General features: G+C 43.6%; 1 protein-coding gene across 1 annotated transcript in view; it reads left to right on the top strand.

The window, feature by feature from the left end:
• The window catches only part of mast3b (microtubule associated serine/threonine kinase 3b), a 125,737-nt gene that overhangs the window by 21,636 nt on the left and 90,586 nt on the right, over positions 1-13,515 (top strand). The window contains 4 exon segments of the mRNA XM_048252942.1: positions 279-342; positions 4,373-4,414; positions 6,693-6,771; positions 7,834-7,991. Of these exon segments, the coding sequence (XP_048108899.1) occupies positions 279-342; positions 4,373-4,414; positions 6,693-6,771; positions 7,834-7,991 (343 nt within the window).

Consider the following 13,515-nt stretch of genomic DNA (forward strand, 5'->3'; position numbering starts at 1 on the left):
CATTAATAATAGTCCGCGCTTTTACTTATCTCCCCTCGTCCAGGATCGGGTTATTGCGCACGCGCACGCAGTCACTTCGGCATCGCGTGTGGACACTGCACGCATTAATACGGCATACAGACACACGGACGCGCACTTACCATCATCGCGGGTGGATCACACTTCCGATGCACGCGTGACATACGGACGCACACATGCGCACGCGATGCACGCGTGCGCACACACGCACGCACACAGACACACTGCATTCTGTAATATGTGTGTGTCGTTGCCTCCAGCAGCCAGCAGCCCATTGGATAGCCCAAGAAATGTCTCCACCAGTGCTCCGTCAACTTGCCTTCGGTCAGCTCGCCATTTCGCCCAGATCGCACACACACACACACTTACACACACACTCACACGCACGCATTGCCACACATGCCTTTTTACCTGCACACACACACACACACACACACACACACATTACACACACACACAACACACCTCACACGCACTATCATCATTTTTACCTGCGCTATCACATCACACGCATCACTCTCACGCAATACGCATCATCAATACACATGCCTTACACGCACGCTCTCACATTAATATCATCACATCACGCTCAGCTCATCATCAGGTGGAGGTTGCATGCTGGTATGTCTGAGGAGAGGCTGCTAAGAGAGTGCAGTGTTGCATGCTGGGATGGGAGTGTTGCATGCTGGGATGGCTGAGGAGAGCTGCTAAGAGAGGAGTGCTGCATGCTGGGATGGAGTGCTGCATGCTGGGATGGCTGCCAGAGAGTGCAGGTTGCAGCTGGGATGGGAGTGTTGCATGCTGGAATGGGAGTGTTGCATGCTGGGATGGCTGCTAAGAGAGTGCAGTGTTGCATGCTGGGATGGGAGTGTTGCATGCTGGGATGGGAGTGTTGCATGCTGGGATGGCTGCTAAGAGGACGTGTCGTATAAACAGCTTCCCGGAGCCATCTGCCAGGGCTGCAGATTAGTGCTGACGCAACACGGGAAAGGTGTGTATGTGTGGTAGGACAGGTGTGTGTGAGTAGTAGGACAGGTGTGTGTTTGTGTAGTAGGACAGGTGTGTGTGTGTGTGCAGGACAGGCTGCTAAGAGGGGTAGGTATTTGCATGCTGAGATAAGTGTTGCATATAGGATGGCTGCTATGAGGAGTGCAGTGTTGCATGCTGAAGATGGGAGTGTTGCATGCTGGAATAGGAGTGTTGCATGCTAAGGATAGCTGCTAAGAAGTGCAGTGTTGCACATGCTGGGATAAGGAGTGTTGCATGCTGGGAGACAAGGGTGTTGCATGCTGAGATGGCAAGCTGCTAGAGGGGCGTGTAAAATAAACAGCTTCCGGAGCCATCTGCAGGGCTGCAGATTAGTGCTGGCCTTAACTGCAGGAAAGGTGTGTATGTGTGTGAGTAGGACTGAGTATTGTGTGAGTGAAAATAGAGACAGGTAATGTGTGTTTGTGTAATAGAACAGTATTGTGTGTGTGTCTCTTTGTGTGTGTAGTAGGACAGGTGTGTGTGTGTGTGTGTGTGTGTGTGTGTAGTGGTGACAGGTGTGTGTGTGTGTGTGTGTGTGTAGTAGGACAGGTGTGTGTGTGTGTGTAGTAGGACAGGTGTGTGTGTGTGTGTGTGTGTGTGTGTGTGTGTGTGTGTGTGTGTAGTAGGACAGGTGTGTGTGTGTGTGTGTGTGTGTGTGTGTGTGTAGTAGGACAGGTGTGTGTGTGTGTGTGTGTGTAGTAGGACAGGTGTGTGTGTGTGTGTGTGTGTGTGTGTGTGTAGTAGGACAGGTGTGTGTGTGTGTATGTGTGAGTAGGACAGGTGTGTGTGTGAGTAGTAGGACAGGTGTGTGTTTGTGTAGTAGGACAGGTGTGTGTGTGTGTGTGTGTGTGTAGTAGGACAGGTGTGTGTGTGTGTGTGTGTGTGTGTGTGTGTAGTAGGACAGGTGTGTGTGTGTGTGTGTTAGGGCTGTCACTTTTGTGAAAAAATCCCGTTCGATTTTTGAGACATAAGTGTTCATTTAATCGATTGTAAAATCGATTTTCTATGTCTAAAGACATTTCCATTTTCAACGCCAAATATAGGCCAATCCACGGACAACTAACCGGCATTAGGGTGAACGTAAAGGGGGCGCTTGAAGACGCACAGGGCTGCAATATTTCTGATGATTTATTGGCGTGACGTTTCGTACACAATGACAAACAGGAGCGCAACATTCTCGAAAAACAATAAGCAGAGTGGACTGCCATAACATCAGGGAAAAACATTACTGCAGGCTTCAAGGTGGCTGTGTTTACGATTAAAAATGTCAAACAAATTTTGTTCATTGAACTCCGCGTCTGCGGTTTGCATACCGCTTTGTCCTTCTCCATAGTTTGATCTACCCAAAACCCGAAGTGCTTCCATCGAACTCCTCAAGTTATTAGGGCTTATCACTCGTCTCTCTCATGTCGCACAGATTTATCACGCTGTCCTCCATTTTTTAGCAAAACACCAGCAGCACAGCAGCCGATTAAAACAGCTGTTTCCGGTGCGTAAAATTAGTGGGAATTTTCTTTTTAGCTTTCGCAATGCCTACTGCACTTTCGGAATTCTTTATTTTCTTTTTCTTCTTGTTTGTGGGTTTGTTACATCTATCTTTTTTATTTGTTTAATTAGTTTAAAATGAAGTGTACATATTTGGTTAAAATCTTTAAAAAAAAAAGGCTAATTAACAAACCATGCTACTGTGAGTAACGTCGAAGGGTAAAGTCACTTGACTTCTTTTGTAGTCCGTTTATGAAACAAAAGGAGCAATTTCGATTTTTTAAAATAAGGCAAAATAGGGCCTGACATTTTCACAGTTTGAAGATTATTACTGTATACACATATTTTTGGTGGATAACTTCGCTGATTTGGCTTCACAATATTTAAAAAAAAAATAGGTCTATTGGACTTAACATTGGAGCTGCTCTTCGATAAAAACGCAACCACTTGGGGCGCTGGTTTTCACTTTCCCTCCCTATAAGGACTGATTTTGCATTATAAGCATTGAGAACACAGCATGGGTAACCAGAACTAGCCTGGCTCTTTGTAACCTTGTTAAGCTTTAAGTATTCATATGAAATATGTTTCTGGTTAATAATTGTAATTGTATATCTATAGAGCATCCATTGCACTTTAAGCTCTGTTTTCAGATGTGTTGCTTTTTTTCCCCTTTTAGATGACTGATCAGTTAGCAGAGGCCTATGTAGTTTAATTGAGGCTGAATTGAGGCTGTGCTGCACATGGGGGCCTATGTAGTTTAATTGAGGCTGTGCTGCACATGGGGGCCTATGTAGTTTAATTGAGGCTGAATTGAGGCTGTGCTGCACATGGGGGCCTATGTAGTTTAATTGAGGCTGTGCTGCACATGGGGGCCTATGTAGTTTAATTGAGGCTGTGCTGCACATGGGGGCCTATGTAGTTTAATTGAGGCTGTGCTGCACATGGGGGTCTATGTAGTTTAATTGAGGCTGTGCTGCACATGGGGGCCTATGTAGTTTAATTGAGGCTGTGCTGCACATGCTGTTGTGAGGCAGCAGCAATTACAGCAATTATTAAATGCAGACATATTTTGGCAAATAAAGAACATATTGCTGCGATAGTTGTAAGAATACATTTCCACTGCACATGTTGTACACAGAGGAACCATTCCATGTATATATTAACACATTATTATGCTTATATTAGAAAATTATGCATATATTAGGACATGATGCATATTAGGACATGATGCATATATTAAGACATGATGCATATATTAAGACATGATGTAAATATTAGGACATGATGTATATATTAACACATTATGCTTATATAAGGACATGATGTATATATATTAGGACATGATTTATAGGACAGGGACATGATGTTAGGACATGATGCATATATATTAGGACATGATGTATATATTAGAACATGATGGCTTTAGCTGTTGTTGATGCACATTACCGTGTACTGACTGCTGAACGCTGTAACAGTAATGACTGCTGAACACTGTAACAGTACTGACTCTACTGAACGCTGTAACAGTACTGACTCTACTGAACTCTATAACAGTACTGACTCTACTGACTACTGAACACTAACAGTACTGACTCTACTGAACTCTATAACAGTACTGACTCTACTGAACTCTATAACAGCACTGACTCTACTGAACTCTATAACAGCACTGACTCGACTGAACGCTGTAACAGTACTGACTCTACTGAATGCTGTAACAGTAATGACTACTGAATGCTTCTACCTAAAGTCTGCAGCACTGATCTGACCTGGCTCTTTCTCTCTCTTCTCTCCCCTATTGGTGTGTGTGTGCATGTGCATGTGTGTGTGTGTGTGTGTGTGTGTGCGTGCCCCTTTGCAGTCATATGGCTCGCACTGACAGGTAGGCTTGCACCTCTCACACACTCCTCATCTTGTGGGATCAAACTCCCATACTCTCCATGAGTATACTTACCCATACTTACCCACACTCTCCATGAGTATACTTACCCATACTTACCCATACTCTCCATGAGTACACTTACCCATACTCTCCATGAGTATACTTACCCACACTCTCCATGAGTATACTTACCCACACTCTCCATGAGTATACTTACCCATACTCTCCATGAGTATACTTACCCACACTCTCCATGAGTATACTTACCCATACTTACCCACACTCTCCATGAGTATACTTAACCCATACTTACCCATGGACTCTGTCTCAAATTGCGTACTTCTGCACTTACAATACCTAATTTGAGTGCATGAGGGTGTTCACACCGAAAATTCCAACGACACGAAAGGCGCTGCAAGTTCCCGGATGGTGCACTCATAACGGTCAAAAGCTGAGTGTGCAGCGCTGGACACTTTTAAGCCCTTAGCGGGCGCCATCTTGCCCAAATAAGCGAAAGGGGAGGGCGTTTTCAAACTCGTGGTAATCAGCGGTTGAAAGCTGAAGCAGCAGCAGTGGAAAACAGACTTTTCGGAGGTACAAGCAAGTTATAACATAAGCGGTTCATGTTTTGGCGGTATGACCATGTCACCGTCAATTGAGGGGCAATAAAGTGATATTAAAATGTTTATGATCGTCATGTCCGGTGAAGTGCCGCGGAGTTAGTGTTTGATATGAGACAATACTATTTTGTTAAAATTTGCAGTAAGCACACAGTGCACATAGTGTACTACACAAAAGTGTACTCACGTAAGTACACCAATTAAGACAGACTCATGCTCTCCATGAGTATACTTACCCACACTCTCCATGAGTATACTTAACCATACTATCCATGAGTATACTTACCCATACTCTCCATGAGTATACTTAACGATACTTACCCACTCTCCATGAGTATACTTACCCATACTTACATACTTACCCATACTCTCCATTAGTATACTTACCCATACTTACCCATACTCTCCATGAGTATACTTACCCATACTTACATACTTAACCATACTCTCCATACTTACCCATACTCTTCTCATGAGTATACTTACCCATACTTACCCACACTCCCCATGAGTATACTTACCCATACTCTCCATGAGTATACTTACTAGGGGTGTCACGATTTAAATTTTATATCGAAATCGATCGAAATTATATCTTAATCTCGAACTTCAAACTCAAAAGTAGAATCGACGATGCAGCCACACCCCCAATCTCATGTCCAACATGTTTGCCAAGACGCACAAATGCACACGCACGTGCTGAACTGCAACGTCAACACTCCTCTAATTTTAGGCTGCAGCCAGTTAACACATCAACCTACCGAAATCGAAGCCCCTCTTGCACTAACGTTAACAGCCTACTCAACGTAGCAAGTGAAAAGATGATCAAGTTACTGTCCAAAAACGTTAAGGCTTAAAATGCATTGATGAGTACATATTCCATGAACACTAACCTTGGGTCTCTTCGGGGTGTGCTTAAACAATCAAATGATCATTCATGTGTTTCATTTCACTATGTTCACGTCTCTGTTTAGCCTAGTTTGTTCTGTTTACATTACAACCTCACGGTTGGAACGTTTCAAAATAAAAAGCGGTTTCAAAATAAATGCCTCACGAACCAGAAAAGGCCAAAACAAAGTAAATGACATAAGCAATGCATTAATAGTAATATTTTTCGAAAAACGAATCGAATCGTGACTTTAAAATCGAAAATTAAATTGAATTGAGGATTTGGAGAATCGTGACACCCCTAATACTTAACCATACTCTCCATGAGTATATTTAATACTCATTCTCCCTACCCTCCCTTTATCTCTCTGTCTTGCTCTCTCTCTCTATCTCCCTACCCTCCCTTTATCTCTTTCTGTCTTGCTCTCTCTCCCTCCCTATATCTCCCTACCCCCATTCTCTCTCTCTCTCTCTCTCTCTCTCTCTCTCTCTCTCTCTCTCTCAAATTCAAATATGCTTTATTGGCACGACTCTCTCTCACTCTCACTCTTTCCCCCTCTCCCATTCTCTCTCTTCCTTTTTTCTCTCTCTCTCTCCCTCTCCCTCCCTATATCTCCCTACCCCTCCATTCTCTCTCTCCCTCCCTATATCTCCCTACCCCTCCATTCTCTCTCTCCCTCCCTATATCTCCCTACCCCCACACACTCTCTCTCTCTCTCTTTCCCCCTCTCCCATTCTCTCTCTTCCTTTTTTCTCTCTCTCTCTCTCAGAGCGGAAGGACGACGATGGTCACTGGCTTCTCTCCCTTCATCAGGCTACGGTACCAACCCTCCCAGCTCCACAGTCTCCGTAAGTGTCTCTCACACACACACACACACACACACACACACACACACACACACACACACACACACACACACACACACACACACACATCAGACTACGGTACCAACCCTCCCAGCTCCACAGTCTCCGTAAGTGTCTCTCACACACACACACACACACACACACACACACACCCCCAAGACAACACACACTTGAGAGAACAAACCCATAGACAGCACAGACTGCACATGAACCGAGCCATAGAAGAGAGCAGGACAGACTGGAACGTAGCGTGACGTGTGATGGGTGTGTGTGTGTGTGATGGGTGTGTGTGTGTGTGTTTTGGTGTGTGTGTGTGTGTGGCTGAGTGGGGATGTCGCAACTGATTCTGGGTTCAGCTCTTTGTTAGCTGCTAGCTTGTCAGGGTATAGCATTATCAGACGTGCACTCAGGCTGCTCGTTCTCGAGTGATATTTCATTTGGGCCTTAGACTACATATTCTACAGATTACGACATCGTTCGCCTACATATTCTACAGATGACGACATCGTTCGCCTACATATTCTACAGATTACGACATCGTTCGCCTACATATTCTACAGATTACGACATCGTTCGCCTACATATTAGTTCGTTAGGCTTCTTGTTATTTTTCCAATTTCTGATAGAAATCCAAAAACGCTCCACATCGCTTAAATGGTCAGAAGTGGTGATCTCCGTGGAAGCATCGTGTTCTGCCATTTTTAGATTGTGCATCAGACGTGACAAAAGCATTTCGTTTTCACGTATTTGCTAAAGTTAGGCAACACATTAAAAAAAAACACATTCGAATAGTAATTTCTAAATTCAATTAGTATTGATTTTTAAATATTCGATTTATATTCGACTTCCGAAATTCGTTCCAACAGCCCTAGTGTGTGTGTGTGTGTCTATGTGTGTGTGTGATGCAGTACCTTTTTAGAGCGTATAGTGAACTGGTGTTCTGTGTGTGTGTGATGCAGTATCTTTTTAGAGCGTATAGTGTACTGGTGTTCTCCTGTGTGTGTGTGTGTGTATGTAAGTGACCTGATGTCCTCTCCTCTCCAGTCATCTTCATCGTCTCAAGAGCGCCTCCATCAGCTTCCGTACCAGCCCACTCAGGATGAGCTCCACTTCCTGTTTAAACACTTCCGCAGCTCCGAGAGTGTGACTGACGAGGACGGACGCCCCGCCACAGCCATGCGTCCACGCTCACGGAGTCTCAGGTACACACACACACACACACACACAGCCATGCGTCCACGCTCACGGAGTCTCAGGTACACACCAGAGGTGGGACCAAGTCACTGTTTGGCAAGTCACAAGTAAGTCCCAAGTCTTAGCAGTCAAGTCCAAGTCAAGTCCCAAGTAAATACAGAGAAGGGCAAGTCGAGTCCAAGTCCAAGTCACATCAAAGCCAAGTCAAGTCCAAGTCCAAGTCCCAATCTTTTTCAAGTCCTGAACAAGTCATCAGGTACTCTTCACTTAATAATGCCATTATTAGACTATCGATCATAATTTTAACACATCAATCTAATCTACAGTATTTTTTTATAAATACAGATTAAAATATGTTCAATGGTTCTGTCTTGAAAGCTTTTACGATATATGCATGCGCATACCTGTGAAATATACGCATGAGCATACCTGAGTAATCTGTACGAAACAGATAGTTATAAGACACTCAGCACAGCAGCAAATATATATTGTTTTTCCAAATTGCAGCGTCCACTGTAAGAATGAGTAGTAATTTGACTGATGGCATTTCACTGTGCTAGGCCACAGATTTGCCTGCTAAATTAGTAAATTGCTGCGGTTAAATATTTTACGTTTTTGTTAGGGCTAATCTCGTATTTTGAAATTAATTAATCTAGATTAATTGGTTAAAAAGTAAATTTTTCTCCTAAAGACTAAGCTTCTTATATGGCCTATTAAATACAGCATAAATCCACAAAATTATTGAGTAACAAGGTAAAACACAAAGGTAAAAAGTAAAAACACTTCTATATTATTTAAATGATAATAATGACACAGTAATTTTGTTTTAAAATATTCATTTCTTAAATACTACACATGTGATGCTGTTTAACTCGTTTGTACATGGTGCACTGTCACTTTAAGCCCATTGTGTGCCACTGTCCACACGTTCTCCTAATGATCTTTTTTACCAGCTCCGTTCAAATACAGCTATGGCCAGAGATAGTCCACAAACTCTTAACATTGTTTGTGCCACATGTATAGCACAATATTAACAATGATAAGCATGATATTAAGTTAACAAACAGCTTTCATTCCTTTGGAAATAAAAAGCATGTAATGACATGATGCTTGCTAGACATTTTCTGTTTGCAATTAAAAGTGAATTATGAGCCTGCAGCCAGTAGCCACCTAGCTGAGTGGAATGCGTTTCAATTGGCATTTCATGTGCTTCATGTAAACGAATTATTGAAGACTTCAAAACTCACCAGTTCCATTACACAAAGGCAAAGACAACTCTTCATATTCTTGTCCATTTTCCAAATCACAGTGGCTTAGCTTTTGTCAAAGTGCCCTGGCTCTCACAGTTTATAACAGTAGCCTAGTGAGAACCAGATAAATCCATTTCCTCTAATCTCGTCTTTGTTTCCTTCATGATTTCATTTTATACGTTTCTTATATTTATGTGCGCGCTGTGAAACGCATTCTCAATTAAATGGAGTAGGCTAGCATACGTTGACTTGTCTAACAAGAATGCAAATCGGTTTGCAGTAAAGCTATAATATTTATTTAATATTGGTCCTTCCTCTGTCTCTTGGTGCCCTACACACAGTACGCGTGATGCGTGGGTGGTAACAGAAGCATGACTGATCACTGTGCTCTGCCTGTTTGTGTCCACTATGTGTTTTGTTTTTTTCGTCGCGGAAGTAAAAAGCATCTCTGGGGTGACTGGTCCACAATCAGGAAATGTATTTTTTGACTCAAGACATGTCAAGTCATTACAAGTCAAAGAGGCAAAGTCCGAGTTAAGACTCGAGTGAATAGTATTCAAGTCCAAATCGAAATAAAGTCATGCCTAATTTTATCAAGTCGAGTCTGAAGTCATTAAAATCACGACTCGAGTCTGACTCGAGTCCAAGTCATGTGACTCGAGTCCACATGTCTGGTACACACACACACACACACACACACAGCCATGCGTCCACGCTCACAGAGTCTCAGGTACACACACACACACACACACACACACACACACACAGCCATGTGTCCACGCTCACAGAGTCTCAGGTACACACACATACATACACACACGCAGCCATGTGTCCACGCTCACAGAGTCTCAGGTAACACACACACACACACACACACACACACACAGCCATGCGTCCACACTCATAGAGTCTCAGGTAACACACACACACACGCACACACAGCAATGCGTCCACGCTCACAGAGTCTCAGGTACACACACACACACACACACACACAGCCATGTGTCCACGCTCACAGAGTCTCAGGTACACACACACACACACACACAGCCATGCGTCCACGCTCACAGAGTCTCAGGTACACACACACACACACACACACACACACACAGCCATGTGTCCACGCTCACAGAGTCTCAGGTACACACACATACATACACACACGCAGCCATGTGTCCACGCTCACAGAGTCTCAGGTAACACACACACACACACACACACACAGCCATGCGTCCACACTCATAGAGTCTCAGGTAACACACACACACACGCACACAGCAATGCGTCCACGCTCACAGAGTCTCAGGTAACTTTTCAGACTTGTAAAAGTTCAAATCCATTTGAATTCTTGACTTTATCAGTCTTAATAGAAAAATGATTTGACATGGAACTATACTCTCATTCAGGTGTAATAATCCAGTCACTAACCAATTCATCTGCTGCAGCTCAACCTTGTTGCTGGAAGTTAGCCTACAGGGACTATTTTCAGGTGCTGCATGATATCGATGTGCTGCTGCATCTAATGGTGTTCATGATTATTACTGGAATGAGAGTATAGTTCCATGTCAAATCAGCCTAGAAAATCGCCATGTTTCATTTTCGTTGGTCTTATTACGCTTTCTAATTTGAGAGGAAAAGTTTTAAATAGGAAAATTCCCCGTGAAATCTTAGTCACTTTTAAACGTGATACTAGCAGGGGAGAAGCTAATGGTCTAATCAGAAAGGTGATGCTAGCAGGGGAGAAGCTAATGGTCTAATCAGATTCAATGAGCTATGCTAGGCTGGAGCTAAAACGGGTTTCGCCAGACTCAGAGAACGGCTGGATGATTTCAGGAGATCGATTTATCAACAATGACAACCAGCTGAAACCTGCCCTCTCTCTCCCTCTTATGCGGGCTCATGATGCATTTTTTTACTCTGTGAAGAAACCGTCTAAATTAAAAGTTTACCGTCACATGCACACTACTCTGTTTGCCTTTTCCTGCAACAGCTGAATTCCCACGATGCTTCAGTATGAAAATAGAGCTAGCTCTCCATTACAGTGCTCAATTACCTTTACCTAGCTAGCTCAATTACCTTTTGGCCTTCAAGAAGAAGTTAACTCCATTACAGCTAAGCTTCCATTACAGTGCTTTTACCTGGCTGGCGTTCCATTACAGTGCTCGAATTTACCCTGGCTAGCTGGCCCATTACAGTGCTCAATTACCTTTACCTAGCTAGCTAAGCGTTCCATTACAGTGCTCAATTACCTTTACCTACCTAGCTAGCTTCCATTACAGTGCTCAATTACCTTTACCTGCCCATTACAGTGCTCCTTTACCTGGCTAGCTAGCGCGTTCCATTACAGTGCTCAATTACCTTTACCTAGGTAGCTAGCTGTTCCATTACAGTGCTCCTTTACCTATGCTTCTTCTTCCATTACAGTGCTCAATTACCTTTACCTAGGTAGCTAGCGTTCCATTACAGTGCTCAATTTACCTTCTGCTAGCTAGCTGGCCCATTACAGTGCTCAATTATTTTACCTAGCTAAGCGTTCCATTACAGTGCTCAATTACCTTTCTGCAAAGCTAGCTAAGCGTTCCATTACAATGATGCTCCTTTACCCCTGTAGCTAGCTGGCGTTCCATTACAGTGCTCAATTACCTTTACCTAGCTGGCGTTCCATTACAGTGCTCCTTTACCCTGGCTAGCGTTCCATTACAGTGCTCAATTACCTTTACCTAGCTAGCGTTCCGTTACAGTGCTCAATTACCTTTACCTGGCTAGTTCCATTTACAGTGCTCCTTTACCTAGCTAGCTAGCGTTCGATACAATTACCTTTACCTGGCTAAGCGTTCCATTACAGTGCTCAATTACCTTTACCTAGCTAGCTAAGCGTTCCATTCTGATGCTCAATTACCTTCTTAGCTAAGCGTTTCCATTACAGTGCTCCTTTACCTAGCTAGCTAGAGTTCCATTACAGTGCTCAATTACCTTTACCTAGCTAGCGTTCCATTACAGTGCTCAATTACCTTTACCTAGCTAGCGTTCCATTACAGTGCTCAATTACCTTTACCTAGCTAGCGTTCCATTACAGTGCTCAATTACCTTTACCTAGCTAGCTAGCGTTCCATTACAGTGCTCAATTACCTTTACCTAGCTAGCGTTCCATTACAGTGCTCCTTTACCTAGCTAGAGTTCCATTACAGTGCTCAATTACCTTTACCTAGCTAGCTAGCGTTCCATTACAGTGCTCAATTACCTTTACCTAGCTAGCTAGCGTTCCATTACAGTGCTCAATTACCTTTACCTAGCTAGCGTTCCATTACAGTGCTCAATTACCTTTACCTAGGTAGCTAGCGTTCCATTACAGTGCTCCTTTACCTAGCTAGCTAGCGTTCCATTACAGTGCTCAATTACCTTTACCTAGGTAGCTAGCGTTCCATTACAGTGCTCAGTACCTTTACCTTTACCTGGCTAAGCGTTCCATTCTGATTAACTCAATTACCTTTACCCACAGCTGGCGTTCCATTACAGTGCTCAATTACCTTTACCTAGCTAGCTAAGCGTTCCATTACAATTAACTCAATTACCTTTACCTAGCTGGCGTTCCATTACAGTGCTCAATTACCTTTACCTAGCTAGCTAAGCGTTCCGATACGGTGCTCCTTTACCTAGCTAGCGTTCATTACAGTGCTCAATTACCTTTACCTAGCTAGCGTTCCATTACAGTGCTCCTTTACCTAGCTGGCGTTCCATTACAGATTAACTCAATTACCTTTACCTAGCTAGAGTTCCATTACAGTGCTCAATCACCTTTACCTAGCTGGCGTTCCATTACAGTGCTCCCGCCTTTACCTGGCTAGCTGGCGTTCCATTACAGTGCTCAGTACCTTTACCTAGCTGGCGTTCCATTACGGTGCTCAATTACCTTTGCCTGGCTGGCTGGCGTTCCATTACAGTGCTCAATTACCTTTACCTAGCTGGCGTTCCATTACAGTGCTCCTTTACCTGGCTAGCTAGCGTTCCATTCTGATGCTCAATTACCTTTACCTGGCTGGCGTTCCATTACGGTGCTCAGTACCTTTACCTAGCTAGCGTTCCATTACAGTGCTCAATTACCTTTACCTAGCTAGCTAGCGTTCCATTACAGTGCTCAATTACCTTTACCTAGCTAGCGTTCCATTACAGTGCTCAATTACCTTTACCTAGCTAGCTAGCGTTCCATTCTGATGCTCAATTACCTTTACCTAGCTAGCTGGCGTTCATTACAGTGCTCAATTACCTTTACCTAGCTAGCGTT

This window comes from Alosa alosa, chromosome 9 (genome assembly GCF_017589495.1).
Source record: "Alosa alosa isolate M-15738 ecotype Scorff River chromosome 9, AALO_Geno_1.1, whole genome shotgun sequence".
Lineage (NCBI taxonomy): Eukaryota > Metazoa > Chordata > Actinopteri > Clupeiformes > Clupeidae > Alosa > Alosa alosa.